The sequence below is a fragment of the Camellia sinensis genome, chromosome 7 (genome assembly GCF_055761805.1).
Source record: "Camellia sinensis isolate YWXY chromosome 7, ASM5576180v1, whole genome shotgun sequence".
Classification (NCBI taxonomy): Eukaryota; Viridiplantae; Streptophyta; class Magnoliopsida; order Ericales; family Theaceae; genus Camellia; species Camellia sinensis.
Genome location: NC_138967.1, coordinates 3710782 through 3738418, shown reverse-complemented (window position 1 = coordinate 3738418; position 27637 = coordinate 3710782). Strand labels below are relative to the sequence as shown.

Here is a 27637-nt window from a genome sequence, read left to right as displayed (position 1 = left end):
TGCGCACTTAAGAATTGCCCTTTTGGATGAATTGCCCTTTTGATTGCCAAGTCCAAAAGGCAAACTTTAGATGAGAAATTACAAGACCATAAGAAGTAGGGACATTATTTACCAAAAGGTTGGGGTACAACTTCTAATGTGACTCCTTTGCATAGAAAAGTTTGTAATTACTTTTGCTCTTCTACTTTGATTTGTAATTCTTTCAATTTTAAATCTTCGGAGTGTAAATTTGATCACACTTTTGTAGTGTATGAACATTACACTTCGATCTGATTGATTCTTTAGGGGAAGGTAAATGTAAGACCACCACATTCAACCACCAATGGATTAGTGTATTGTTCACCTTGGTGCAATTTTCTCACCATTTTCATGTTTGGTTGAGTAAAAATGAAATGTATATTACAAATAAAATCATTATTTACCAATCTAAGTAGTGACCATTCCATAGCTAGCCAAAGAATATTCGTTTCATCGCTGCTTAAAATTTTTGCAAACCAAACACTAGCTCAAGGCTCGTTAAGTTCAACCACAAGTGAGCCTATGCCCCAAATGTCTCTTCTTCAATTGAAGCAAATGCAACTTGTGTGAGCAGGAATGAAAACTTCACTCACTTAAATATCATGTGCATTTATATACACAAATAATAACTAGGTATGCACACTCCATAATTACTGTGCTGTTAAAATATAAGAAATTACAAAATTTGAATAATATAGGAATAGAAAAAAAAAATGAGACAACATGTGTTCATACCAAATCACCTATACACTTCATATAATAGTATAGATAGTATATATTTAATAATAATCTATTAAATATTGAAGTACTCAAACTGTAACTTCTTTGATTGGATGTGATTCATAGATTGCTTTTCCTTTTCCTCTTTTTACTTTCAGCAGTTTTGCTGTTTTTACCAACTTTCTCCTTTTTACTACTGTTGGACTTCACACTTATAAGGCCGCTGGGAGATATCGTCATGCAAGTTCGAAGAGTTTGTTCGAATCCTGCTTCCCGATCTGCAATACAATATTGTTGCAGCGACTCCAATTTTAACAGCCCCGCATTATCAACTTTCATCTTTTCCTGAATGTCAAGTGTATATTATATGATTAGTCTGAGCATATGCCACCACCAAGTTTGTTTTACAAAACATGACTCACCATTACTTGCTTCGCACCATCATCTAGATCATCCTCCACTGATATGCTATGAGGCATCAATGAAACCTAATTGTAAAATCCAAAGAAAGAGTATGTGAAATAGTGATGAACCAACCTAGCAGAAAGAAAGCTTCTACAAGCGTGTAAAAATTACATGAAGCTCCCATAAGACAATGTAAAAAGCAGTTTTTTAAAGTCACATCTCACAAACTTTAAGAGGCACACCATAGTTGGTTTTAATCAAAGCATTGGGATTTCATAATACCATAAATTAATACTTGCTTACCTCCCTTTCTTGAGGGAAACTTGAGACAAAATTTTTGGTTAGAACATCATATAAATGCTTGTAGATTTTTATCATAATTTTCCGGAACAATGACAATACTTGCTCCCTTTCTATCTTCATCATTCCCTGTTATGTAATGAAAGCAATTGAACTTCAACTTAAGGTCAACCAAAAAAGGAAAGAAAAAAACAAAACAAAAAAAATGTAAACTAAGCTCAGCCTTGTCCCAACTAAAACAGCCAAAGAAAGAAAAAGCATTCACACCCTAATGTAACAATATATGTATGCAGTTCAATCCAACAAAATTAATGCAGCATCAAATTCTCAGAAAAAACAGGGGCACAACCATGTTCTCAGCAAAAACAGCATCATGTGCTCCCAAAGATTTGAACATTCCCTTTACACATCATATTTATAAAAATAAAAAGATAAAAAGGTCTGCTTACAGCAAGGTTGGGAGAGGTAGTAGGGGCGGCCTTACCCTCATTTTTTCCTTTTATTTATTTATTTATTATTATTATTGTTAAGGTAAAAGTAGTCCTATAAAAGGCATGAACAAAAAGAAAAACATTTTTTTTTGTTGTTGTTGTTGATTGACAAGAACTCTCATCCTACAAGATCTGGCCACTAGCACACCAAACGTCCTTTAATTTTTTCCTTTGTAGTAAATGATATTGTTGTTGGCTAATACTAATTTAATTAATATTAACGAAATTGTGAAACCTTCCACATCGGTTGAATGGCTCATCATTAAACACCACCACTATTATCACAACATAATTAGAGAGATAAGTCGCACAAATAATATTGGAAAATTAAAATAAGATACCCACGAAACTCTGCAGTCTGCAGTTCACTAATGACACCTATCATTGACAACTCTTATAGCCAAAATCTTGATGCTAATGTTAGCGTCTCCCAAATTTAGAAACATCCTATCATCAATTAGGTATATTTCTCGGTTTTGCCCGAGTATTAAAGAATTACTTGAGTTTAAATATTGCAATCAAATTTTATAAAGCAATTAAAAGAAGAATTTGCCTAATTTTCACCATGTTCAGACCTTAATATCCGTTATATCCTGGATCTGCAAGCCCATGCACAGTAAAACAGAAGCCTGGAGATATGACAAGGTAATTGGAAGCTTCTCCTGAAAATAGCATTGAGCAAGGATTGGCACCAGAGGCCTGACCTGCAAAATGGAAGAAAAATCAAATCCTAATCTGTTTTCAAATATCTGCTAATGGCATCTCTACATGAGATTCAAATGGCCAAGGAAAGAATACACAAAATGCACAGATGCACTAGCACGCCTCTAAAGATCAAGCAAAAAAATTTCAAAACACAGTTTTAATACTTCAACATAGTAAACTCTATAAAATTTTCAGAAGCAGCAACCATCTATAGTACTTCAACATTTACTTGCTCTTTAAAAGGAAATTAAGAGGTTTACTCAACAATGATTAAGTAGAAGATTGGCATGTGATATAATCCAGCACACTCTGTATATAGTAGCCAAACCACTGCGGGTTTTGGTAACTGTGAGATGTATAGAGCCTTACCCTCATATGTGGAAAGGATGTTTCCATTTTTCAAACATGTGATACACAGGTCGCAACAGAGCAAGTTTTCCATTGCACCAAGGCCCGCCCTTGGTTGTATAATTTCAATATCAAAGAAAATCCTTTTTTGAAATAACTATGCTGATAACTATCGCATTTCTATAATATTGAATTAACATCTCAAATGGCATCCTTTTCAACTTTTCTCATTGCCCTTGTAAATTAATCAATTTAACTTAAGCCAAAAATAACCAATATACAAAGACCAAACCATCATAAATGACTAAGTACCATTTGAAAACTATTCGGTTTCCCAAAGTCATCCATTTTAATTTATTGATCCTTGTTTCAATTAATTCATCTGAACTACGTATTTTAACAATACAGATCAAAGGTTCTTACTTTTCTCAAGTTCAAAGGAGAGCATCAGGTATAGTTAGTTAGTATGTTAGTTCTGTAGGAAGACATGTCGCTATTTGTGGGAAATTGAACCCAGAGAGGAGAGAAATGTGATCCTTATTTTACTACTGGGCCAGACACCATGTTCTAGTTTCCCTTGTACCACCAACAATGCATATCAATATTTTGCCCATCTCAAATGTCATACAAATAAAGGTCTCTCAATAAGAGTATTACCCAAGCGTGTCAGACATTTTCTTCAACGTGTCTAAATTAAATATATTAATTCCTAATAACAAACACTTTATAGACACTTCGGCGATGCTTCTTGAACCCTCCGTACAAAACTATGTGATGAATCTTTTCATAGTAGCAATGTTTTGTATTATTTACTTTAATATGTTTTAAAGCATTTATAAGATGAATACATCATGTGTGTTTCTATATTCTACAATTTTTTGACATTCTTTAGATTGTAATTATTACGTGAATGAAATTTTAATGTTTTAAGTTGTGGGATATATGGCTTTTAAATTTAATTAGTGTTATGCTGTTTTTTCATTACCTTTGAATAAACTATTCATATATTTCATATATAATAAATTTATAAAAATATAAATTTGTAACATATCCAAGGCATAGTGTGTCCTGCATTTTTTTTAAAAAACATTAATGTGTCGGCGTGTCAATGTCAATGTCGTATCGTATCTACGTCGTGTAACATGTCCGAGATACTTCAATCAGAGATACTTCACACACTATTTCTACAAATTATGCAAGAATATGTTCACTTTTTTTTAGCAGCTATACAATTGGTACTAAGAAGAAATGTAAACAATTACTATTAAGCTAGGATGCATCCATAGCAACCAAGTTTCAAAACCCACTCACAAGAAAAGTTCTAACATCTCACCTGCCCATAATCTTTACGATTATTGGTGTAAGCTTCCAGCAGCTTTATATCATCTGGCAAAATAATTAACTTCATCAACATTGTAGATTCATCTTTTGATGATACTGAAGGTTCACCTTCAGAGAAGTTAATCTTTGGGTCCAAGATGCTACAAGAGAGAAGATAGATTCATGAGTGAGTTAGCACGCAGCACATGAAAGAAGAAGTCTATTGGGATTTTACCTCATTGCAAGCTTGTAATCCAATTCCCTAAAGAACAAAGGCAACCGTCTCACAAAACACCGTTTGAAACCTGTGAAAGGCATAGAACTTAACTGTACCATTTTGAAACATGAAAAACAAGTAGAATGAAAAAGAAAAAAACCATAAATGCTATGCAAAGAAAAATGACTTACGCTGATGAAATGGACTAAGAAAACCCACTGGACCATTTCCACTGTCTTCAATCTCATCAGTATTTAAAGGCTTAAGGACCATGCAACTGTGCTCACCAGTCACATTATTCTGACGCAACAAGATTACGAGTCATTAAAGTAAAAACTAAAGGTTATATGGATCCGAAACAAAACATAAAAAACTGTGTATATAATTACTGGATGGTCACAAATGTAGAAAGGAGAAAACTTGTGCTTCTTCCAGAAACGAAAAAGATCAGCAGTAAGGCCAAACGAAGCACCAATATAATGAAGACTTTCAGGCAAGCGCTCACGAAGAGGAATAAGCATAGCAGGTAAATTCTTCCTTGGAGTTACTGTTTCTTCTAGCAATGAAACCTGCAATTTTGATCAATTCTAAATGGATGCAACAGAAGATAAACATCCCACTATGTTTTAAAAAAAATAAAAATAAAGAAAGAAAAAACACTGACAACTAGAAAAATCTGTGCACCTCCTTCAGCACAACACACAAAGTATGAGAGAGAGAGAGAGAGAGAGAGAGGCAAACAAACAAAACAAAGCACTCACAACTAGAAAAATCAAAGGGTGGGAGGAGAGATGGGAAATGAAATTTCTCACACTATAAAAAACACACACCACCCAGGTGCGTTCATATTAAACTAACTTCAGCAAAGGCCAAACCTTCTCCGAAGCTTCTCTCACATTGACCTGGACATTTATATCATCAGGTTTCTTGATGTCCGATTCACTATTAGGAGTTAATTGGCCTTCATAATACCTGCAAAGAATTGGAAATATCTTCGTTAAATATATTAATCAATCAATGCCATGACAAATCATGTTAACAGGATGAATGCCTCACAATCAATTGAGAATGGTTGTAATAATTTCATTACCACAACCTCCAGCTGAATACTAAAGTTCATTGCCTTAAAAAGAAAGAGCCTTTAAATTAAGTTATGAATCATTTGACAAGTCACTTGTTCTGAAGATGTAATTACCAAGATGACCCTCTCTTCCCTTTTATTTTATCTTTAGCCTTTTATTTTAGATTGGAAAAATTAAAATAAGACCTCGCGATGTTTCCGCATGTCCTTGCTGTGTCCCATGAAAAAAAAAATAATTAAAAAATGGACATGCCACATGGCGTGTTTCATAATTGTTCCTGCATGTCCCTATCGTCTCCGTGTCCCATACGTGTCCGACATTGCTACGGCACCTATGTTGAAGTGTCCGTGCTTCATAAGAAAATGCAAAGAACTGAAGAAAAAGCCAAATAGAAATGGACCAAGTAGAAAAGAGGTATAGATGTAATAGAGAAACCCAACAAGAATGTGTTACCAAAGGAGAATCAGTCGCCATTTCCTTTCTACAAAAAGTAAGTAGAGATATATTATCTACCCCCTTTGTTGTCACAAACCCAAAAGCTAAAAAATACTAAACCTTACCAACCAAAGTAATGTCAAACATCATGCTTAAAATTTCTAATGCAGTCTCACACAAGCACACACCCAGAGGTGGGATCTTTTTTTCCTTTCTGTGAAAAAAAAAATTAATTAAGGGTTACTTTACATTTTTCAGAAGGATTATTCATTTTTTAAGAACACAGATTTTAGAAATAAGGAATATTAAGGTTTTTTTTTCTTTTTCTTTTTTTTTTTTTGGTCTTTGGGGTGTTTGCTTTTTCGGTTGGAGGGGAGGGGGCATATGAAAATGACTATAACCAATATTATATAGATTGCAAAAATATATATATATATTTATGTACATATATTTTATAAGAGGATTGCAGAATATGTGCACACACATATAATGTGATGACAGTTAAAAAATTGTCAAATTGTTTAAATTCAACATTCTATCAACACGGGAAAAATAATTAGCAATAGGATGACAATTTAACAATAGTCAAATATTCGAATTCAACATGATATTCTATGACCTAAGGTATAATAAGTTCCAAAATGTATGTCATCATAAAATTAACTACTGACTAACTGAATCATAGCATTGCAATATTCAAATTGTATTGGATATTCAGCATGGGCATACGTCTGTCAATTTTGACAAAAGACCAAACACAAAACCAAGTTTAAAAACTAAACAAGCACAAGAACTCCACATTTGTCCAAGGGCCTTCACAGCGTATGAAGAAATGAATTTGGAGGCAAGAGTCATAAAGTTTCCACAAACCTCGTGAGTTGGTCCAAAGCAGCTGAGCCATATCCATGCTACAAACATAGAGAGTGCAGTTATTAATCAAATGGCTTAGACATTGTATTTTGCAGTGATAAAAAGTGAAATGATTGATCGTTACCCCAAGTGCGTATGGGTGAACAGCTATTCTTACAATACGGGCACCTGAGAGGGTCGGAAAATCAGTGTCTTCAAACACTTCACAAAATTTCCATGCTAGTTGATCCCCTGAAGGTTGACGACCCATACGCAAGCTTTGCAGTGCAGAATCACGAGAAATCTTTCCTTCAAGGCAGACCTGTTTGATTGACGATTAGTACCCAATTATTATTAAGATTTTTATTTTTTTAAATGAAAAGTTGGAAACAAAAAATCAAAAATAAAGAAATCAATGAAGTAAAGAGCATGTAATATCTTAGTTCCAAAAGTCAACTGTGATAGGAAGTTATTGCAATTGTAACAAACTTGGTAAAGAACATTCGATAGAGTGAGAATTTTAATATCACAAACTTGTTAAACACTTCCACTTAAATTTAAGATATGAGCCTCAATATCAACTTTAATATCACAAAGAATATTTGGAAGTGAACAAAACAAGAAGGAAAGAAAAATCATCTAATAATTCATGGATGCAAAAGGCTGAGCAATGAGAAAAATTAAGAATAAATAAAAACTTAAAAAAAAATTGTGTACAAAGATACTCACTTGAATAACACAGAGAATATCGGGAAGGATGTTCTTAGATTCATCAACAGGACCTGCATAAAAGCTTGCTGCTGAATTCTGCTGCCTAAAAGAGAATGGAATTGCATTTGGATTTATAAAGAAGAAATATACCAAGTAATACAAATAAGTGGTGTGCTGGAGCATCAGCCATCAATTGTAAGTCATTCGGAGAATTTTTGTAGTGAGATGCAACATAAAGAGCCACCATCCGCTGTTAAAAACATAAATAAATAAAACAAACAAACAAACAAAAAAGAAGTAACAAACCCCCCCACCCGAAGAAAAAAAAAATGCATATCGGTGATTATGAAGGCAAAGTAGATTAACTTGCTTTAAAATCTAATGAGTGTTTCAGGTACCTGCAGAAATGCTTCACTTTCTCTGTGAAAGGAGAACAGAGTATCTTTATTAACATAGTACAAATTGCATTCACTGGGATGGGGGAACCTAATAGTTCAAAAGAGAGAATTTGTCAACATTGGAGGAACAACTAATTTTTATATGCTTTTAAACAAACCGATGCTAACCTGCTGATTGGAGGGATCGAGTTTGTAATATCCAAGCAAAGTAAACTGTTGAGCCAAGTCTCTATAGGATCCCCAGAAGCATATCTGATGGATTCCTTAAGTTCTAATTTCTGGAAAAACCCAACTGTAACAAGAAGGTGAAAGTATTGATCTTTCCGTCTCCACATCAAAGGGCAAAAAAAATGAAGAACTGTTAAGTATTATTGTATAAGGGTAGTTAAGGATAGTTATGTCTTTTGTTCCTTTAGTCTTTTATTATAAGTATGTGTAACCCTAATAGGTTTAAGAGTGTGAATAATATACAATTCTCTTCCTTTTCTTTCTTTTATGCAAATCTAACATGGTATCAGAGTATCATCTTCCTTCTTGAAGATTCGTTTCTTTTTCTTGTTTCTTTCGTTCTTCCTTGTACACAGAAAAAATCGACAAAAAAAAAAAAAAAAAAAAAAAAAAAAAAAAATCTTTTATGGTCGAAATTTGATGGGTTTTCACCCTAGATTTTTATTTTAATTTTTTGATGAGTTTTTGAGTGTTTTTCCAATTTTTGTTGATTTTTGGAAAAAACGATTGATTTTTTGGAAGCCCCTGCTGCGGCCTGTTTTTGGCTGTTTTTTCCCTTCCTCCCTCTACCTTGGGAGCCGACTGGGACTGATCTAGGGTTGGGAGGACTGGTTTTGATGATTTGGCAAGCTTTCACTCTATTTTTGTCAATTTTCCTCAGTTTCAGCACGTTTTCTCTCAGTTTCTGACTGGTTTTGGTCTCTCCAGCCCCTGTTTCGGCTCTGTTTTTGTCTCTAGAGGTAACTATTGTCCCTAAGTTGAGTTGGTGGATTGCCTCTGTTGGTTTTTGCTGTTTTTCGACTGGTATTTGCTTTTTTCCTATTGTGGGCATTTAATTTTCAATGGCTGAGGGTGAGACTAAGGATACAATTAGTGATGAGGGTGGCCTCCGTCGTGTTATGACTCTTACCGACAATCCCTCTCTTCAAATTAGTCCTGTTAAATTGGATGGTTCCAACTATTTGATTTGGTCCCGCTCATGTGGTCTTGCTATTGCTGCTCGCCGTTTGACTGGCTACATTACTGGTTCTCTTCCCCTACCGGATGGTGATGCCTCACTCCATACTCAATGGATTTCTGAAAATGCTCTTGTTATGACTTGGCTCATCAACTCTATGCAGCCCACTATTAGTCGGAGTTTCCTTTTATTAGATACTGCTCATAAGATTTGGACAACTGCAGCCCAAATGTACTCCCAACAAGGTAATGATGCACAGGCGTATGAGTTGAGGAAGAAGCTTCGGAGCTTAGATCAGAAAGATAGATCACTCGCAGTCTACTATGCTGAGTTGAGTAGTTTGTGGCAGGAACTAGACTATTACCAAAGCTTCCAGGCTGTTTGTTCTCAGGATGCCACGTTGTTTCAACAAACCGTTGAGAAAGAGCGTGTGTATGACTTCCTTGCTGGCTTGAACTTGGAGTATGATCAGATTCGCGTCCAGGTGTTGGGTCGTTCACCTTTTCCCACCCTACGCGAGGCTTATGCCCTTGTCCAGCAAGAGGAGAGTCGCCGTAGTGCTATGGTACATTCCTCTATTCAGGATCGTTCTGCTTTAGCTGTTGCTCCTCCTTCTCGGGCTCCTCGGCCTAGTCCAGTTCAGTCTGGGAGTCAGGGTACACTGGTTGATCGAGATCGCTTGAAGTGTGATTATTGTGGGAAAGACAGACATGATCGAGAGCATTGTTGGAAACTGAATGGTCGCCCTACTCGGGGTCGAGGTCGTGGTAGTACAGCTCGACCCCAAGCACATGTGTCCGAGATTGCTGTGAGTCCTTCTGAGCCCAACACTCTTTCCCAGGATGAGTTACACACTCTCAGACGTTTGATGGCTCGACTTGACTCTCCTTCTACCACAGTTTCTTCTACTTCTGCTTCTTCCAATTTTGCCAACACAGGTATTCCTGCTAGTGCTCTTAGTACCTTACATCGCCTTCTTGGATTATTGATTCCGGTGCCACCGATCACATGACAGGTGCTTCTAGTCTTTTCTATTCTTATTCTCCTTGTTCCGGCCGAGACAAGGTTCGAGTGGCTGATGGCACTTTATCCTCTGTCTCTGGCAAGGGTTCAGTTCATTGTTCATCTTTGCTTTCTCTTTCCTCTGTGCTTCATGTTCCTACTTTTTCCACTAATCTGCTTTCTGTTAGTAGTCTTACTACTTCTCTAAATTGCTCAGTGACATTTTTTCCTACTCATTGTGTCTTTCAGGACCTGGCTACGGGGAAAACGATTGGCAATGGTAGAGCACAAGGTGGGCTGTACTTTCTGGATGCCGTTCCTCCTGTCGTCCCATCTCAAGCTCTCAAGTGCACTATTGGCTCCTCTCTTTCTCTCCTTCATCAGTGGCATCGCCGTTTGGGTCATCCTTCCTTTAATGTTTTAGAGAAACTTTTTCCTTCTTTAGTTCGTGATTGTCCTAGGAGTATTTTTGGTTGTGATGCTTGTGAACTTGCAAAGCATAAACGTACTTGTTACCCTTCAATTAATAAAAGAAGTACTTTTCCTTTTATGCTTATTCATACTGATGTGTGGGGCCCTTCCCCTGTGGTTTCTACTTCTGGGTATCGATGGTTTGTTACTTTTATTGATTGTTTTTCCCGTGTGACTTGGATTTACTTGCTTCGAACTAAGAGTGAAGTTTTTTCTTGTTTCCAAACTTTTCATAAAATGGTGACCAATCTTTTTAATGCTCAAATCAAAATTCTTCGTAGTGATAATGGGACTGAGTATGTTGATGGAGTTTTTCGGGCATATTTAGAGGAGCATGGCATTCTTTATCAGACTAGTTGTGTTGGTACTCCTCAACAGAATGGGGTTGCCGAACGCAAGAATGGCCATCTTCTTGAAGTTGCTCGCTCTCTCTTGTTTACCATGAATGTCCCTAAGTCTTTTTGGGGTGATGCTGTTCTTACCGCTGCTTACCTTATCAACCGTATGCCTTCCAGTGTCCTCCAATTCCAGATTCCTCTTCAACTGCTTCCTGTCGTATATCCCACCTCGTCTCTTCCTCCTCGGGTGTTTGGGTGTGTCTGTTTTGTTCATTTGTAACCTCGTACTCGTGGGAAACTCGATCCTAAGGCTGTGCGTTGTGTCTTTATTGGTTATTCTGCTACTCAGAAGGGTTACAAATGTTATGATCCTCACACTCGCAAAGTGTATGTCAGTATGGATGTCACTTTCCGTGAAGCTGTGTCCTTCTTTCCTTCTCCTCCGCCATCTCCTCCGGGGGAGAGTAGTGGTATGGATGAGATTGCGGATGAGGAGATGGCCTATCAACACGAGTTGTCTTTTTTCCTTCCTAGTCAGCGGACTATTATTTGTGGTGAGGGGGAGCCTAATAGTTCTCTTGATGTGGAGCCTGACATTAGTGGTCGTTTGGACAGGGCTGATTTTAAGACTTATTCTCGACGTCCGAAAGAGCAAGCATCTCTTGTGCCACCAAACCCATCATCATCCCTCATGCCAGTTCCAGGTAATGCATCTCAGTCTATCCCTCTACCTGTAGTTGAGAGTCCTGTTGTCAATGATTCGAGTCTTCCTATTGCTCTTAGAAAGGGGGTTAGGGCATGTACTCAACACCCCATTTCTAAATTTGTGTCATACGATTCATTGTCTTCTACATATCGTGCTTTTGTTTCGTCTTTGTCTTCTGCATGTATTCCCCAGGGTTGGACAGAAGCTATCAATGATCCTAAGTGGAAAGTAGCTATGGTAGAAGAGATGCAAGCTCTAAGCAAGAATAACACTTGGGAGTTGGTTTCTCTTCCTAGTGGAAAAAAGCCTGTAGGGTGTAAATGGGTGTTCACCATCAAGCAGAAAGCAGATGGAACAATTGAACGGTACAAAGCACGGTTAGTGGCCAAGGGATTTACTCAGACATATGGAATTGATTACCAAGAAACCTTTGCTCCTGTGGCGAAGATGAATTCCATTCGAGCTATTCTCTCATGTGCAGCTAATTTGGGATGGCCTTTACAGCAGTTAGACGTGAAGAATGCATTTCTCCATGGTGATTTGGAGGAGGAGGTATATATGGATATACCACCAGGATTCTCATCTCAGTCTACAGTTGGGAAAGTTTGTAGGTTGAAAAAGGCGTTATATGGTTTAAAACAATCTCCTCGGGCTTGGTTTGACAGATTCCTAAAGGCTATGTTGAGGTTCGGGTATAAGCAAAGCAATGCAGATCACACAATGTTTGTCAAACGTCACGCAAATAAGGTAACTGTGCTTATAGTGTATGTGGATGACATAGTTGTGACAGGTAATGATGAGGGAGAAGTGACACATCTTAAGATGCTGTTGGCCAAGGAATTTGAGATCAAAGACCTTGGTTCATTGCGGTACTTTCTTGGGATTGAAGTTGCCAGATCTGACAAAGGCATCTTTCTTTCTCAGCGAAAGTATATTCTAGATCTTCTTGAGGAAACTGGCATGTTAGGCTGCCGACCTGCTGATTCTCCAATTGAGGCTAATCACCATCTTTGTAGTGGTGTTGGTGATCTTGTGGAGAAGGAAAGGTACCAGCGACTTGTTGGAAGACTTATATATTTATCCCACACTCGTCCAGATATTGCCTATGCGGTTGGGATAGTGAGTCAATTTATGCATGAGCCTCGTGCCCCTCATTTGGATGCAGTGTATCGTATTTTGAGGTATCTTAAATCTGCTCCTGGAAAAGGGATTTTATTTTCCAATCATGGTCACTTGAGGTTGGAGGCATTCACAGATGCTGATTGGGCTGGTTCTATAGATGACAGGCGATCTACCTCCGGTTATTGTGCATTTGTGGGGGGAAATTTAGTGACATGGCGTAGTAAGAAACAAACAGTGGTGTCCAGATCTAGTGCAGAGGCAGAATACAGGGCTATGGCGCATGGTACATGTGAATTGATGTGGCTCCAGTCCTTGTTGAATGATATTGGGTTTGTTTGTAGTGAACCATTGACACTGTACTGTGACAACAAAGCTGCCATTAGTATTGCTCACAATCCTGTTCAGCATGATAGAACCAAGCATATTGAGATTGACAGACATTTCATCAAGGAGAAATTGAATAAGGGTTTCATATGTATGCCTTTTGTGAAGTCTGCAAATCAATTGGCTGATGTCTTTACTAAGGGTCTTAGTAGTAAAGTTTTCCATCCTATTTGCTGCAAGTTGGGCATGAGAGATATCTTTGCACCAACTTGAGGGGGAGTGTTAAGTATTATTGTATAAGGGTAGTTAAGGATAGTTATGTCTTTTGTTCCTTTATTGTATAAGGGTAGTTAAGGATAGTTATGTCTTTTGTTCCTTTAGTCTTTTATTATAAGTATGTGTAACCCTAATAGGTTTAAGAGTGTGAATAATATACAGTTCTCTTCCTTTTCTTTCTTTTATGCAAATCTAACAAGAACCTTTATCATTGCAATCAATTTTATCATACTGGATAGTGACGAAATGCATATTGACTTTTATGAACTAAATAGAGTACAGTTAATGTAGGTATTAACTATTTAACGATCTAATCTCATGCAGCAAACAAGAAAGGAAAGCAGTACTGAAGCTAAGGACTTCCTCAGAGGATAGCCTTTTACCAATTAATTGTCCCAACAATGGATCTCAAATTCCTCCACATTACATATCTCATATATTTTTTTCTCACTGTAACAGAAACTATTTATCATACTACAAATCATACTTTTAGCTTTTGAAGGCAAAAGCATGAGACATCTTTACTGCCTAAATAGACATAGTGTAGAAGGGTAAGCAATCCTAATTATGTCATCATCTATGAGCATCACACTGACCCCTCCCCACCACGGCAGTCAAGGCATAATGAATTGGGCAGAAATTAGAATTCAAACATTCAGCAATGAATAAGACTCAAAAAACAACGATTTAAGAAAACTATAAATGCTGCCATAAATAGAAGCTAGAAATAAATTTGGACCATTGTGACTGTCATTAGTGCTCGAAACCTTTATCTGACTTTGCTTTTCCAAATGACTAAGAAGCTTCAATGACAAGGAACGACCAGTGCCTTCATATCTGTAAAAGAAAGAACATTCAAAACAAAAACTAAAAACTAAAAAAACAAAAACCAATGAGGTTGCTATAATGTAGACATAATTGGAGAAAAGGGGGGGAAAAGATATATGTGCCAAACAAACTGTCATTTATAGCCCAAAGAACTCATGAGGAAGAGAGTTAGACAGACACCCAAAGAATGACACGCACAGAGATGGAGACAGGGATGCATATCATACCCGTTCACCGTAGATGACAGAAAAACTAAGTAAGGCCCGAGCAAGGTCCTAACAATAGCTAGGGGAATGGCAGCTGCTTCATCAATAACCAAAAGTTCAACTTGGGAGAGTTTTACATGGTCATGAGGCTGGATATACTGCATCAAAAGCACATTCAGATTAATGAAACAACATAAACTGAGATATAATTTCAAATATCAACATATAGTGGCAGATCCAGAAATCAGCTCAGGAGGGGCCAAGAATTGCACAAGTCGGTTCAAGTTGAGTTAAAATCGAACCCAACCACTAGACAAAATGAACACCAAACACAAAAAATTCTAACTTCCATGTTCATGACAGGTCAAAAGAAACTTCAAAAGGGATGAATAACAAAAGAGAAAAATAGCAAAGGGCAATGCACCAAGAAATGGTATACCTCTTTCAATTTAGTCATGCATATCGCACAATTTTAAAAAGGAAAAATATCGTATGCACTTGTGTTGCAAGTAAACTTCAGAAGAAAAAAAAAAAAAAAAAAAACCGGCTTATGATATATAAGATCACAAATAACATATTGTTACAGGAGATAAACCAGTCTATTTACCTGCACTGTTTGCCTATGCTGCTTGAATATGTTTATTTGTGTAATTGCTTTCTGGTAATCAGGATTACTAGTCCTCAGCAAATCATAATGCAAATGCTCCTAAAAGGAATTATGAAAAACGAATCAAATAAAATTAAAGAGTGATATTAAATGTAGTATTAAGGTCTTCAGAGCATAGGACAAAAAGCAAAAAACAACTATATAATTAAAGTCATAACAGGATGCCAGTGACACATGACTATTTTAAGGGAAAATGATTTTTACAGCCAAGGTAGTTATTGTGCATGTAGTCCTTCCCCATTCTTTCAGTTACATTTATGCAGCCAAATTTATCAAATAATTAGTGCATCTGGGCTCATTTTGTTTACAAACAATTTACCAGCAACATTTTCCCGCTCTCTACCGTGATAATAAGAGTGCAGTCTGGATTGCTCAAAACCGTCTTCCTTGAGCGGACAAGGCACATACAAAGTGACTGTCGTTTTGTTTATCAGAGTCTTCAGTTGAGTTCCACTGATGGATCTGTCACTCATCTTCTCTTCCTTGCAACTTGCAGATTTCTTCCTTACAATTTAGTCCTTAGTTTTTATTATGGTTTGTTTTGTGTTTATTTGGGAAAACTAGGTAATTATGTGTAAGGATGTTATTTGCAATAACACAACACACAATTTCCCATCACATCTACCATGAGAAAGTTTAATCTACAGGTAGTCACACAAAAGTATTTCAGGGACTTGTTATAGTTAGTTTCTTTCAAGATGCCTGATAGAAACTAGAATCTCTCTGTATAGAAGTGGCATACCAAGGGCTGAAACTCAGGCTGGCTTTGGAGGTCAGGTAGAGAGGAATGAAACCTCAGAGGTCAGGTGGCATACCAAGGCCCATGATAACAAACCTCCTATTAGTTCTATCCAATTAGTTCCCTTTCAAATTTGAATTCTACTTGGATGGGGTTACCTTAGCACCAATTGAAGATAAGTTGAGAGAGAACGAGCTAAGATGGTTTGGTCATGTACAACGAAGACTTATAGATGCAACAATAAGGAAGAGCAATATGATCACCATAAATGGAAATGTTAGAAGGAAACGAAGATCTAAACTAACATAGGATGCATTAGTAAAAAAAATATATGAATTTTTTTAATTTAAATGAGCATAGATCCCTCAACAAAGCAGAATAGCAAAAAAAATTGATGTAGCCAACCCCACTTGATTCATACACAAGGCATAATTTGGTTTGGTTTGGTTTGGTTCTTATGCCATAGTTCTACAGTTATAATATTTTCTTCCATTGAAAAAACCATGCTTAATTTAAAAGAACCTTATCATCTTAGATTTTCTTCCTCTTCTTACAAACAACTAAAAAAATAAGAAAGAAGAGAAAGGAAAATTTGATGTTTAGGGTGTATTCATCCTTTTTTGGGAGTGACAGAACATTATTCTGGCTAATTATCCAATCTCATGCAAGAATATTTTTGGAAAGTTCATAAGGGAATGTTGACCCTCTCCACCCACACTTGTTTCAATAGTTAGAACCAAAATATGCCTGTCGATTTTCATACTTATACTAAATGATTGCATCACACTCCAAATAATCAACACACTTCATGCTCATTTCCATTCTGAATGCCAGGGATCCACATTCCAAGTAGCAACAATATGGTAAATGTACTCCTGAAATCAAGAGCATCAAAGTCGGACTGCTAAAGAGAGTTCAGGATGTTATATTGCATAATAAGTCAATGATATATTCCTATTAACTCAGTTGTCGTTTATTTAAATTGTCCTTGTTCTTTCAAAATTACCCCTTTTTCTTCATAAAATTATCATTTAGCAAAGGAACCATACAAAAATATACATGTAAAAAATAAAATCCCGAGTACACATAAATTAGATATAAATGTAAATAACATATACCGTCTAAAATCAAATAATAATGAAATGGATGAATCAATTTATTGAAAAGAAAATGAAAACATGAATTTCAAAAAAGCCTATAAGCAGTTACAATACGCTACAATAGATACAACATGCTTGTCGCTACAAGTATCAAAATGACTCAAGGAGATACCACAAACCTCGTATTTCAGCACATGCAATCCCCTACAAATGAACTCAAACAGAGACTTCAAATTTTGTGGTGTAGGAGCAGTAACAAAGTGTAAGAAATAATGTATAGAGAAAGAGAGAGAATAAATTGTATGTATTATTATTGATGTTTTTTGATATATTGATATCTATTATAATGATTCATGATTCCTATATATAGAAGAGGGTGAGTGTGTAGTAGGTAAGGAGTAGGTGAAGTGGAGGTGGTAGTGGTGTAGTGGGTTAGGTTTAGTGGAGTAGGTGAGGTGGTAGTGGTGTAGTGGGTGTGGTTTAGTGGAGTAGGTGAGGTGGTAGTAGTGTAGTGGGTTAGGTTTAGTGGAGTAGGTTTAAGTGGGTGAAGTAGGTGATAGGTTTTAACAGCCCCCCGCAAACTCAAGGGGGATAGGAACTAACCAACTTGAGTTTGGAGAGAGTTACAAAACAAGAAAATACATAAAAATAAAAGAGGATAGGTGACACTGTATGGTCGTGTCAGACCATTGGTGAAGACACTGGATGGTGGTGTCATAACGTTGTAGAGGACACGGTATGGGGGTGTCATAACGTTGTAGAGGACACTGTATGGTGGTGTCAGACCGATGTAGAAGACAGTTTATGGGGTCATGTCGGACCGTTGTAGCAGACAATGTTGTGACAGTTGTTGTGACAGTTTACAGAGTCTTGCTGGACCCTTGTAGAAACTAACCGGAATCAATGTCGGGACAGTTTACAGAGTCTTGTCGGACCCATAAGGGAGCTAACCGGAATCAATGTCGGGACAGTTTACAGAGTCTTGTCGGACCCATAAAGGAGCTAACCGGAATTAATGTCGGGACAGTTTACAGAGTCTTGTCGGACCCATAAAGGAGCTAACCGGAATCAATGTCGAGACAGTTTACAGAGTCTTGTCGGACCCATGAAGGAGCTAACCGGAATCAATGTCGGGACAGTTTACAGAGTCTTGTCGGACCCCTAAAAAGTCGCACCCTCAAAAGGTGTGCCCAATCTTTCAAAAGGCGTGCCATCAAAATGCGTGCCCAATTTATAAAAAGACGTGCCATCAAAAGTTGCGCCCTCAAAAGGCGCGCCCACTTCATCAAAAGTCGTGCCCGACAGAAAGCGTCGAGCCATCAAAAGGTGAGCCGGAGACGCGGCGAGGCACGTGAGCGACAGAGTGGCGTGTCGGCCGCGTCGTCAGTGTCGATATAAACCAATGCGGAGGCTGTGCTTGAGGCAGAAGCGAAGACAAAAAAACTTCTGAAAATCCTCTGAAAACAACTCTTCCTTTGCTGAGAAAGAAACTCTGTAATACTCTGTAACCAACCCGTCTCTGAAACACTCAGCAACATGGCCTCTTCTTCCCGTCCAGCTACCCAGAACATGGCCTCCTCTTCCCGTGGTCTGCTCACGCTCTTTCCAGAACTGAACGAGTCCACAAGAGAAATAACTGGTGCGGTGGCCAGTGAACCTCAACCAAACACCTCTGGTTTTGCTCCGTTGAACTTTCCGATGCGGTCGGTGGAGCAAAAAATGGCGGTGCAGTCGGATGTGGAGGCCAATCAGTATACCTTGAAGTCATGTGTGGAAACCATGACTGCGGTTACAAATTTGTCGAACCGGCTGCAGAGTAGGACAAATGAGGTGCAGCAGTTAAACGCCCAACTGGCTCTGCTCCAACGCATGTATAAGGATGCGCGAGCAGAGATAAGTGTGCTAAAGGCGGAAAACAAGGAGCTGAAGCGGAAGGCCAGTTTTATGTTCCGATTTGGAGGGCCGCCATATGCTGCAGTGGAGGAGCAGGGAGTAGTGATCATGCCCAGTGGAGTGGGAAACACGGAGGCAACACCGGCAAGGGCCGCCCAAGACGGTGGCAAGAAGAAAAGACCGGCGGAATAGGCGAGAAGAAAAATCCCACTGTTCCGATTTGTGTTGGTTGTGTTTTGTTTTGTTTTGTGTTTTTTTATTTTTATTTTTTTTTATTGTGTAAAATGCTGATCGGGGTTGATCCCCGGCATGAAGAAATGACAAGTTTGTAAAATGTTGTTTTTTTTTTTTCTTTTTTTTGTTTTTTTTTTGTTTTGGGAGTGTTTTGTTGAAAAAATAAAAATAAAATGAAAGAAAACAAGGGAGAAAGAAAATAGATAAAAAATATTTATAGATGGATTATATGAAAAACATCAGTGCGATTGTTTCAAAATAAAGTGGGGTATTTAAAAAAGAGGAAAAGTGACTTGGAAAAAATAAATAAAAATAAGTGATTTTTGAAATCAAATGGAGGAGAGAGAGGGACAAACCCAAAGCCAAAATTCCTGCAGCGAATCACTTCGCAAATCCTAGCATGAGCTTTTTCTCTTTCCAGGCTTATTCATGAATTTCCTGGTGATTTCAAGAGCCTCTGGTGGCATTGTGGCAGAGAACACCCCAACCTGGATTTTGGGTGGCAGCAACTGAGAACACCCCAACCTGGATTTTGGGTGGCAGCAACTGGAAAATATCATAGATCTGATTTTTAAAAACCTCGTGACAGCATTTCATCAGCTTCATCCAAGACAAACATTTTGATGTAAACAGGGCGAAGTGATTGTCTCCGCAACATGTCAAACACACGACCAGGAGTACCAACAACAACATGAACCCCACTGGAGAGAATGCGCTGATCTTCGCGCACACTAGTCCCTCCAACACAAGCATGAACCTTCACACTTTGCTGGGCAAGTTCAAGAGTGGGTGGAAGAACCAAAGCTTGGCACTCAACCAAGCTATAATCTAGCTGCTGCAGAATTCCAGAGCAGAATGTTGCAGTGTTTCTAGTTCCAGACTGTCTCGTCATATGAGGTGAAGAATTCTTCTCCATCAGCCTCACACATGACTACAGTTGCACAAATGTTTGTTGATTTTATCAGCGGAATAGGTTGAGGTCCGGCGGGCGGCTAAGGTGAGGTTGCCGCCCGCCGGGGAAGCGAAAATACTAGGTTTTAAACCAGCTCTGATACCATGTAAGAAATAATGTATAGAGAAAGAGAGAGAATAAATTGTATGTATTATTATTGATGTTTTTTGATATATTGATATCTATTATAATGATTCATGATTCCTATATATAGAAGAGGGTGAGTGTGTAGTAGGTAAGGAGTAGGTGAAGTGGAGGTGGTAGTGGTGTAGTGGGTTAGGTTTAGTGGAGTAGGTGAGGTGGTAGTGGTGTAGTGGGTGTGGTTTAGTGGAGTAGGTGAGGTGGTAGTAGTGTAGTGGGTTAGGTTTAGTGGAGTAGGTTTAAGTGGGTGAAGTAGGTGATAGGTTTTAACACAAAGATATTTGAGTACCTACATTAAATCGTAAGCTCTTCAGAGAAGAATATGATAACAGAAATCTGAAATAGATAGGCTACTCAAATAGTTGTGTCATAGTGTCTAACGCACCCTGAGGCAATAGCTCCTGCAATTCCTAAGCCAAGAGCTGCTGATTTACCTCGCCCACGTGGGGCAATAAGCGCAGTAGTGCTCTGGGGTTTCTTGTCCAACACAGCATCAAGAAATGTAGAAACTGCTTTACCCTAATTGACAAGAACAAGCAGAGCTAAGCATGGCCAGTCCCTTCAAGATTTTGGCAATGAAACCCAGTAGCCTTGCTCAGATGACAGCTAATAACTGTGATATTTACCTGGTCAAATGTTGTACACATCCCAACCAATGGACCAACACAGAAAACATCATGAAGCTGCGCCTTTAAATGCAACAACTCTTGGTCTGCTCCCGGTTGAGAATCACAGCCCTTCATTAAACAAAAGCAGAGAAGAAATGGAAATCAAATTGAAAACATGTCACCAAGAGAACCTTAAATACAAACTAAAAGCAAACAAATGAAGTAACCATTATGCAGTTACTCAAAAATTTAAAATTTGATGCCAACTAGTATATCTTCTTAAAGTTATCTTCTGAAGATAGAATAATACATGAAATTATGCTATAAACACTAGGAGCCAACACAAGATCCCAAACGGTTAGGAAATTTGTTGCCAAGTCTTATACCTATTATCGAATTGAATATCTTTCCTCCCATTCAAAACCTGGAACGTATCATTACTAACATACATGAAAAATTCTTAGTTTTGATGGCCACATTTAAGGGTTGCCTCTTCACAGTTTTACAGTCTTCTAAAGAATTCCAATACAAACAGAATGCGAAGTCAAGTAACTAAATTTTTAACAAAAAGTATTAATAACAAACAAGATGAAAATAACCACAAGAATTAAATGTCAAAACATTACTTTAAGGTTTGCCCCTTCACAGTTTTCAGTTCATTTTGTACACTTCCATTTACTGAAATAAAATAAATTCAATGTAATAACATATTGCTAAATAAAACGGATGGCATAGGTTTTAGCTAAAGTTTGCCAAAAGATACTTTTCAAGAGCACAAAATAAATAACGAAAAAAAAAAAAAAACAGGTAAAACATTGAGCAACCTTCTACAGTACTCAACAAAACAGAACAAAAAACTTGCCTCAATGATGGATGACACAGTTGTTGACTTCACATGAGATGAGATTGGCAAAATGTTAAGCTCGTCATCCACAACCAGGCATGCTGTGCATGATGCAAGAGAAAGCAAAAACCGTTCATTGAATCGAGGAACTATCTCAGAATGTGATTCTGTTCGAAACCTTTCATGAATATCCTGAAAACAGCAAATAACAATATTGCAAAAAGATTATATACATGAACATTAATATGAAAAACGAAATGAGAAATGCTTCCGTTGAAAATCCCTAGAACAAGTATCAGCGCTTTCATTTCAACTTATTGCAAATCAAATGAAAACATATTAGAATATATGTGTGTGTGTGTGTGTGTGTGTGAAAAAGGATTGATGATAGAGATCACTGTCAAAATGACATAAAGAATCCCCCATGCAAACTTTCGACGTGAGACTTAGCACGCACCAAAGCAGTCTAGAATGTTATAACTCAGCCTTATCACGAAGAGCCCAATTCAATTAGAATCAGAATCGATCACAAACAACACGATTGGCTCATGATCAACCCCAGAAAAGAGTGACCCCCCCGATGATTGGCTTGTGATCACAAATACCACTATTGGCTTTGATGCCATAAGTAAGAACCTCAGGAACTCACTCAAAAGGGCTAGGGATGTCATTAGGGTTCATTACTCGTATTTATATACCCTAGATTCCCCACGCAAACTTATGAAGTGGGAGGGGAGAATGCATGCGCGTGAATGGAGCAAATGGATCATTACAAACAATTTTGTCAGGTTTCCAACATATAAAAATGACATCAGCCCTCGTATGCTTTTAAGTGAAATAAGCTATTATATGCTATCTTCAACCATCTTCCTTTATAGCATTAAGTGGCCCGGGAAAGGGGCAACCAAAAAACAAGTACTACCAGACATGAAATTTAAGGTATACTTCTGAAGTACCAAGTGAACATGCAAACCCTTAAGGTGTGCATATGTGTGTGTGTGTGTGTGTGTGTGTGTGCAAGAGAGAGAGAGGGGTGTGAGGGGGTGATCATATATAGTGAATTCACATGACTGAAGGGAGAAAGAGTAGTAACAAACCATAACCATGGTACAGAGACTGCTTAGTGAAGAAAGTGAACGAAGAAGCAACACCACCAAACCACCACCTTCCACTGTCTCGATGGTTCTTGCAAGGATATTAGGTGTCAGAGCCTCAAAGTCCTAAATCCATTTAAGCAAATAAAAGGGTCAACCAATTTATAGCATCACAAATATTAAGAAGTTTATATTAGCTTATACAAATACTTGGGTAAAGACTGAACCTGTAAAATGCACATGCCATATGTGTTTCCAAGGATTCTATCAGATTCTCCATAGAAACAATAAGAAACGTCCCTACTTTCAAGAAAAAGTGAAAATGCATCCACCTTTTCAGGATCAAGAAGACCCCTTTGCATTAGCTTCTTGACCTGCTTTGTACGTTTTCTTTTGTGGCTGATGATAAAAGTAAAAGAATTAGAAAATTAAACAACATACACCACTTCGTCACCATAAAAAGAGCAAAAATCAATGCTATGAAGACCAGTAAAATTATGTGTAGTACATGTAAAAATATGAAAAATAAAAAATTGGCAAGCAAAAGATCTTCAATTTTTACGCAGACAATATAGATTATAACAGCTGTAAGCGAAATTCCTGAACCCAAAGTGTGAACCAGACAACAAAAGTCTTAACTTGGTCTCAGCCCATTGCCAGAGCAGTGATTGAGGTAGGCTGGGATGACCCTAAATGATAAGTCCAACAGCACAATTATCCATTATAATAGAGCATATTGACAAAAGATAGAGAGCTTGACCGAAAAACTTGCAACGTGTAACACAAAACAGGCAATTTCACCATTTAAAAGGTAAGGCTTGGCAAATAAAATAACAGCATGATTTAGATTATCTGCGGGTGAATCCCAGATGGTATTAGTACAAAATACAGAAAGTCAAACTCAGGATCAAGCCCAAACCAAGCAAGGTTTGGCATGTGGGAAGCAACATGACGGTCTTGGTCCCAACAATCTGTTGTCAATAGCCACACCCTTTATCAAAAAGGATTAGAAATTTAAGCACATTCCATCAAACCCATGTTTCCAATTGTTTAAATTTTCTGGAATAAAAGAGTACAAGATTATAAATGCCTCTCTAGATGGATAATTTAAAGTATGCATTTAGCTTGTGAATAGACTTAAACAAATTAACTTATCAAAAAGAGAGACTAGCTTCAAACAAATTAATATAACAACTTCATTTATATTTATTAAAATATTTTTAAGTACCTGCTAAGTTCAAGTTTTTCCTTGTAACACCATAAGACAGTTGGGCGGGATTTGATGTCTGCCTTGCTTAACATGTAGTGGAGATTTACAATCTGGAACATGCATGCAATTATCATACAAAGAAACTGATAAAGTGAACATATATAGTAGATGAACAAAAGACATTAAACACATTAAAATGAGAATTGAACCTGATCACGAGATTTATCACCAATAATGACAAACATGGACCTGTGCCTTGTCTTTACCCCATTCTCAATCAAAGTCCTGATGCGCTCATCAACCTTCTTCCTCATGTTGGACCTGAAAATAAGATTGGTAAAAACTAAAAGCATTCTATGACATACAAGTTTCCACTTGCCAAATTTCTAAGTAGGCGAAAGTATACTCTATATCTATTAAATAGTTAACATAACTACAATATCAAAAGTTGGTTCACACCCAAAACCAAAGCAACCTAAAATCATTTAACTTACAACTAGCATTCATATTCTCCCAAGTCAAGATCCTAACTCATCTAAAGAAGTAACTAATAAGAAAAACAAAATTAACAAGACACCTATATCCTATGAAGCACGGACACGGACACGCAACACGACACGGACACGCCGACACGTAAATTTTCAAAAAATGGGGGACACGACACGTTGGGGACACGTTCAATATATATAATTAATTTTATTTATTATATGTCATAAAATTATTAAAAAATAAAGGTGGAAAAATTATTAAAATTAACAAAACTAATAAAATATAATTTTATTAAAATTATCAAAACTAATAAAATATAAAATTAACAAAACATATAATTTTATTTATTATATGTCATAAAATTATTAAAATTAACAAAACTAATAAAATATATATATATATAAAACTAATTAATATATATATATATATATATTCTAAAAATATAAGACATTAACAAAACTAATTAATAAATATATATATATATATATATATATATTCTGAAATAAGGCACACCATACAGAGGGGAAAAAATATAAATGAAAAAATAAATAAAAAATAAAAGTATACTCAGACAGAGAGAGAGAGAGAGAGAGAGAAACATCGACTGACGAACGAACGAAGACCAGAAGAAGAAGGAAGAAGACCGAAGCCGAGGAAGGAAGAAGAAGGTGTACCTTACGAGCGACGAGCGATGGCCGAGGAGCGACGATGAACGACGAGCTACGAGCAGCGACGAGCGATGACGAGCAACGGACGAGCGACCAGGTTCTCTTTCTCCTATGCTATCTTTGCCTTCTCTCTCTCTTTTTGTTCTCTGCTATCTTTGATCGACTTAGGGCTTTGATCGATTTAGGGCAAATATAAGTTATTTTTGTTTTTTTACATATTGACCCCAAAAATATTTTGTAAATTCTGAAATTGACCCTAAAAATGTTTTGTAAATTCTGAAATTGACCCCGTGCGTGTCCCGAAAGTGTCCACAACGTGTCCTGGACGTGTCCGGCTTCAAAAAAAATAAAAAAAAATTGGACACTCTCTAGTGCGTGTCGGACACGTGTCAACCGCGTGTCCGTGTCCGACACGTGTCCGACACTGGTACGGAGCCCTCGGAGAGATGTCCGTGCTTCATAGCCTATATCTATACACATTTTATTGTTTTTGTTGTATCCAAGGTTCTGAAAAGCGGTTGCGGTTGCCGTAACGGTGGCGGTGATGTGGTTGCGGTTGCGGGGTGTAAAGGCCGTAGTGTAACGGTTGCGGTAACCGGAACTGTGAATTTTTTTATTTTTCGCACAATTTGAAAAAAACTTATCGATACGCATATTTTTTTTCCATGATCATATTTATTGGGTTAAAAATAAATATTGATCAATTTTTGTAAATTTTTAAGTATGATTCAATATATTTCATATTTTTAAATCACTGTAAAATGAGTTTTTTACATTTTATTTTAATAATTAATGACTTTATATTATATAAAAAATCAATCACTAACTATTACATATAAGATAAACAATGACAAAAGTAAGAGAATAAATAAGAGCCTGAATATATATATATATACATATTTTAACTAAGCCAAATAGCTAATGACCACACTTACTATTATTATTATTTTCAAACAATATATAGATAGACACACACAAACAAAATGGTTTAGTGATAGCAGCTAAATAGAATAGCATAGGCCTTACAGTTTCAACAAATCAATAACATGTTCTTCATCTTCCCTTTTCTCTCTCTCTACCTCTTGCTCCTCCATTTTCTCTCTTTATCTTCCCTCTTCTCTCCATCCCTCTTCCCCCATTTTTAGCTTTTTTTTTGTGTGTTTTTTTGAAAGAAACAGTTTGGAACCGTTACGTAACGGTGTGTAACAGGCCGTTACGGCTGTTACAGCACCGTTACGACCGCTACGGCAGCCGCTACGACCGACACACCTGTGAATCTCATTCACAGTGCAAAAGCGGCCGTAACGGGTAGCGGTAACCGCCAAAACCGTTACGTAACAGCGTTACGTAACGGTTGCGGCCGCTTTTTAAAACCTTGAGTTGTATCCATGCAGTATATACTGTGAATGTTATCATAATCAAGTAGAAGATCAAATAATAAGGTTGTCAAGGTTGAAAACAAAAGAAAAATAATATGCTTGTGCGTCTCAAAACACACTCTAGTTAATTTCTCTATACACCCCACCCCACCATCACCACCGGCTTCCATCACCGCTTTCCACCTCCGCTTGCTGTCCCCCAGCCACCACCACAACCTTTCTCCAAAGCCGCCATTGCAGTCCCCCACAGCCTCTCATCCTTGCAACCACCACCATTGCAATCCCCACCCTCCGTGACCCACCACCGTCACTATGCACCAACCCACGCAGCTAGGGGGTGCCCCAAGCCTGACCTTCAACCTCATGTTATCTGTCTAAGTCTGGCCTAAGCTCAACAAATTAAATTCAGGCTAGCCCAGTTGCCCAAATTGCCTTAGCCAACTAAAATCCCTAATTTGGTGAATCTACTGCCATAGAAGTAATTCCAAACCCAATCCATAACAACCTGATAAATTCATACCATAGCATACAATATAGGGTCTTGCTAACAAGTGCCCTGCAGGCATAAGTGACAACAAATTTAAAGAATACAAGACACTTTTCACTAATTTAATACACTTTTATTGAAATCAATGCACCTTTTCACATTTTCATAACTCCCCAATATTAAACAATGAATGGGGCCACTTGTTAGTATTTGCCTACAATATATACCGAGACACGGAGAATATCTATAAAGTAAACGCTGGACTTTGTGTCTTGAACTCATTACTTTTCTTTATGCCGAGTGGCTTCTTTTGTTCCCTCTTCTTCAATTGCATTGAATTCAAATTACATATCAGCACCAAAAAATATATATATATTAATAATCGAAAAGATAGAGAGAGAGAGGTTAACCCCCCCCCCAAACAAAAAAAAAAAACGAATAACAAGCAATAAAAAGAGTCGGAGAGAGAGAGTGATCGACCTACACGGGTGGGCTTCGCCTTCTCTTCGCCCTTCTGTCTGTTCTGTGACTCCTGTGACTCAATGGGACAGAGGGTTTGTGATAGTATATATAGGTTTCCTTTGGCATAATGGTTTGCGGTGGTATGAGCTAAAATTAGGTTGCTCGCGGATCGGTTTTGTGCGATTTACGATTCGGTTTTGACCCGCTCGTAT

General features: G+C 37.5%; 2 protein-coding genes and 1 long non-coding RNA gene across 9 annotated transcripts; 2 read left to right on the top strand and 1 right to left on the bottom strand.

The window, feature by feature from the left end:
* Window positions 1-607: 607 nt before the first annotated feature.
* Window positions 608-27579, bottom strand: LOC114314573 (RNA cytidine acetyltransferase 2). 7 transcript variants are annotated; one of them, XM_082881575.1, is made up of 28 exons: window positions 27444-27579; window positions 24150-24261; window positions 23959-24050; window positions 22958-23129; window positions 22734-22856; window positions 21655-21828; window positions 20811-20921; window positions 20570-20703; window positions 20462-20473; window positions 17144-17225; window positions 15066-15164; window positions 14480-14616; window positions 14164-14261; window positions 8168-8291; window positions 8000-8087; window positions 7752-7851; window positions 7620-7672; window positions 7036-7212; window positions 6912-6949; window positions 5400-5496; window positions 4914-5093; window positions 4716-4824; window positions 4543-4612; window positions 4321-4468; window positions 2510-2638; window positions 1447-1572; window positions 1161-1226; window positions 608-1083 (listed from the first exon to the last, which is right to left on the bottom strand). In XM_082881575.1, the coding sequence occupies exons 2-28, from the start codon at window positions 24252-24254 to the stop codon at window positions 859-861; spliced, it is 3069 nt and encodes a 1022-aa protein (XP_082737701.1). In that variant the 5' UTR covers window positions 24255-24261; window positions 27444-27579; the 3' UTR covers window positions 608-858. The 7 variants fall into 7 exon arrangements, with proteins under 7 accessions (XP_082737701.1, XP_082737699.1, XP_082737700.1 ...); XM_082881573.1 differs by having other exon boundaries at window positions 27448-27566; XM_082881574.1 differs by having other exon boundaries at window positions 23063-23129; window positions 27448-27566.
* LOC145796456 (uncharacterized) lies at window positions 8550-10743 on the top strand. The gene is made up of 2 exons (XM_082881580.1): window positions 8550-10123; window positions 10437-10743. The coding sequence occupies exons 1-2, from the start codon at window positions 9070-9072 to the stop codon at window positions 10469-10471; spliced, it is 1089 nt and encodes a 362-aa protein (XP_082737706.1). The 5' UTR covers window positions 8550-9069; the 3' UTR covers window positions 10472-10743.
* Window positions 17234-19062, top strand: LOC145796457 (uncharacterized). Its single transcript, XR_014336864.1, has 2 exons — window positions 17234-17419; window positions 17462-19062. It is a non-coding gene; the product is annotated as an uncharacterized LOC145796457 (long non-coding RNA).
* Window positions 27580-27637: the final 58 nt, after the last annotated feature.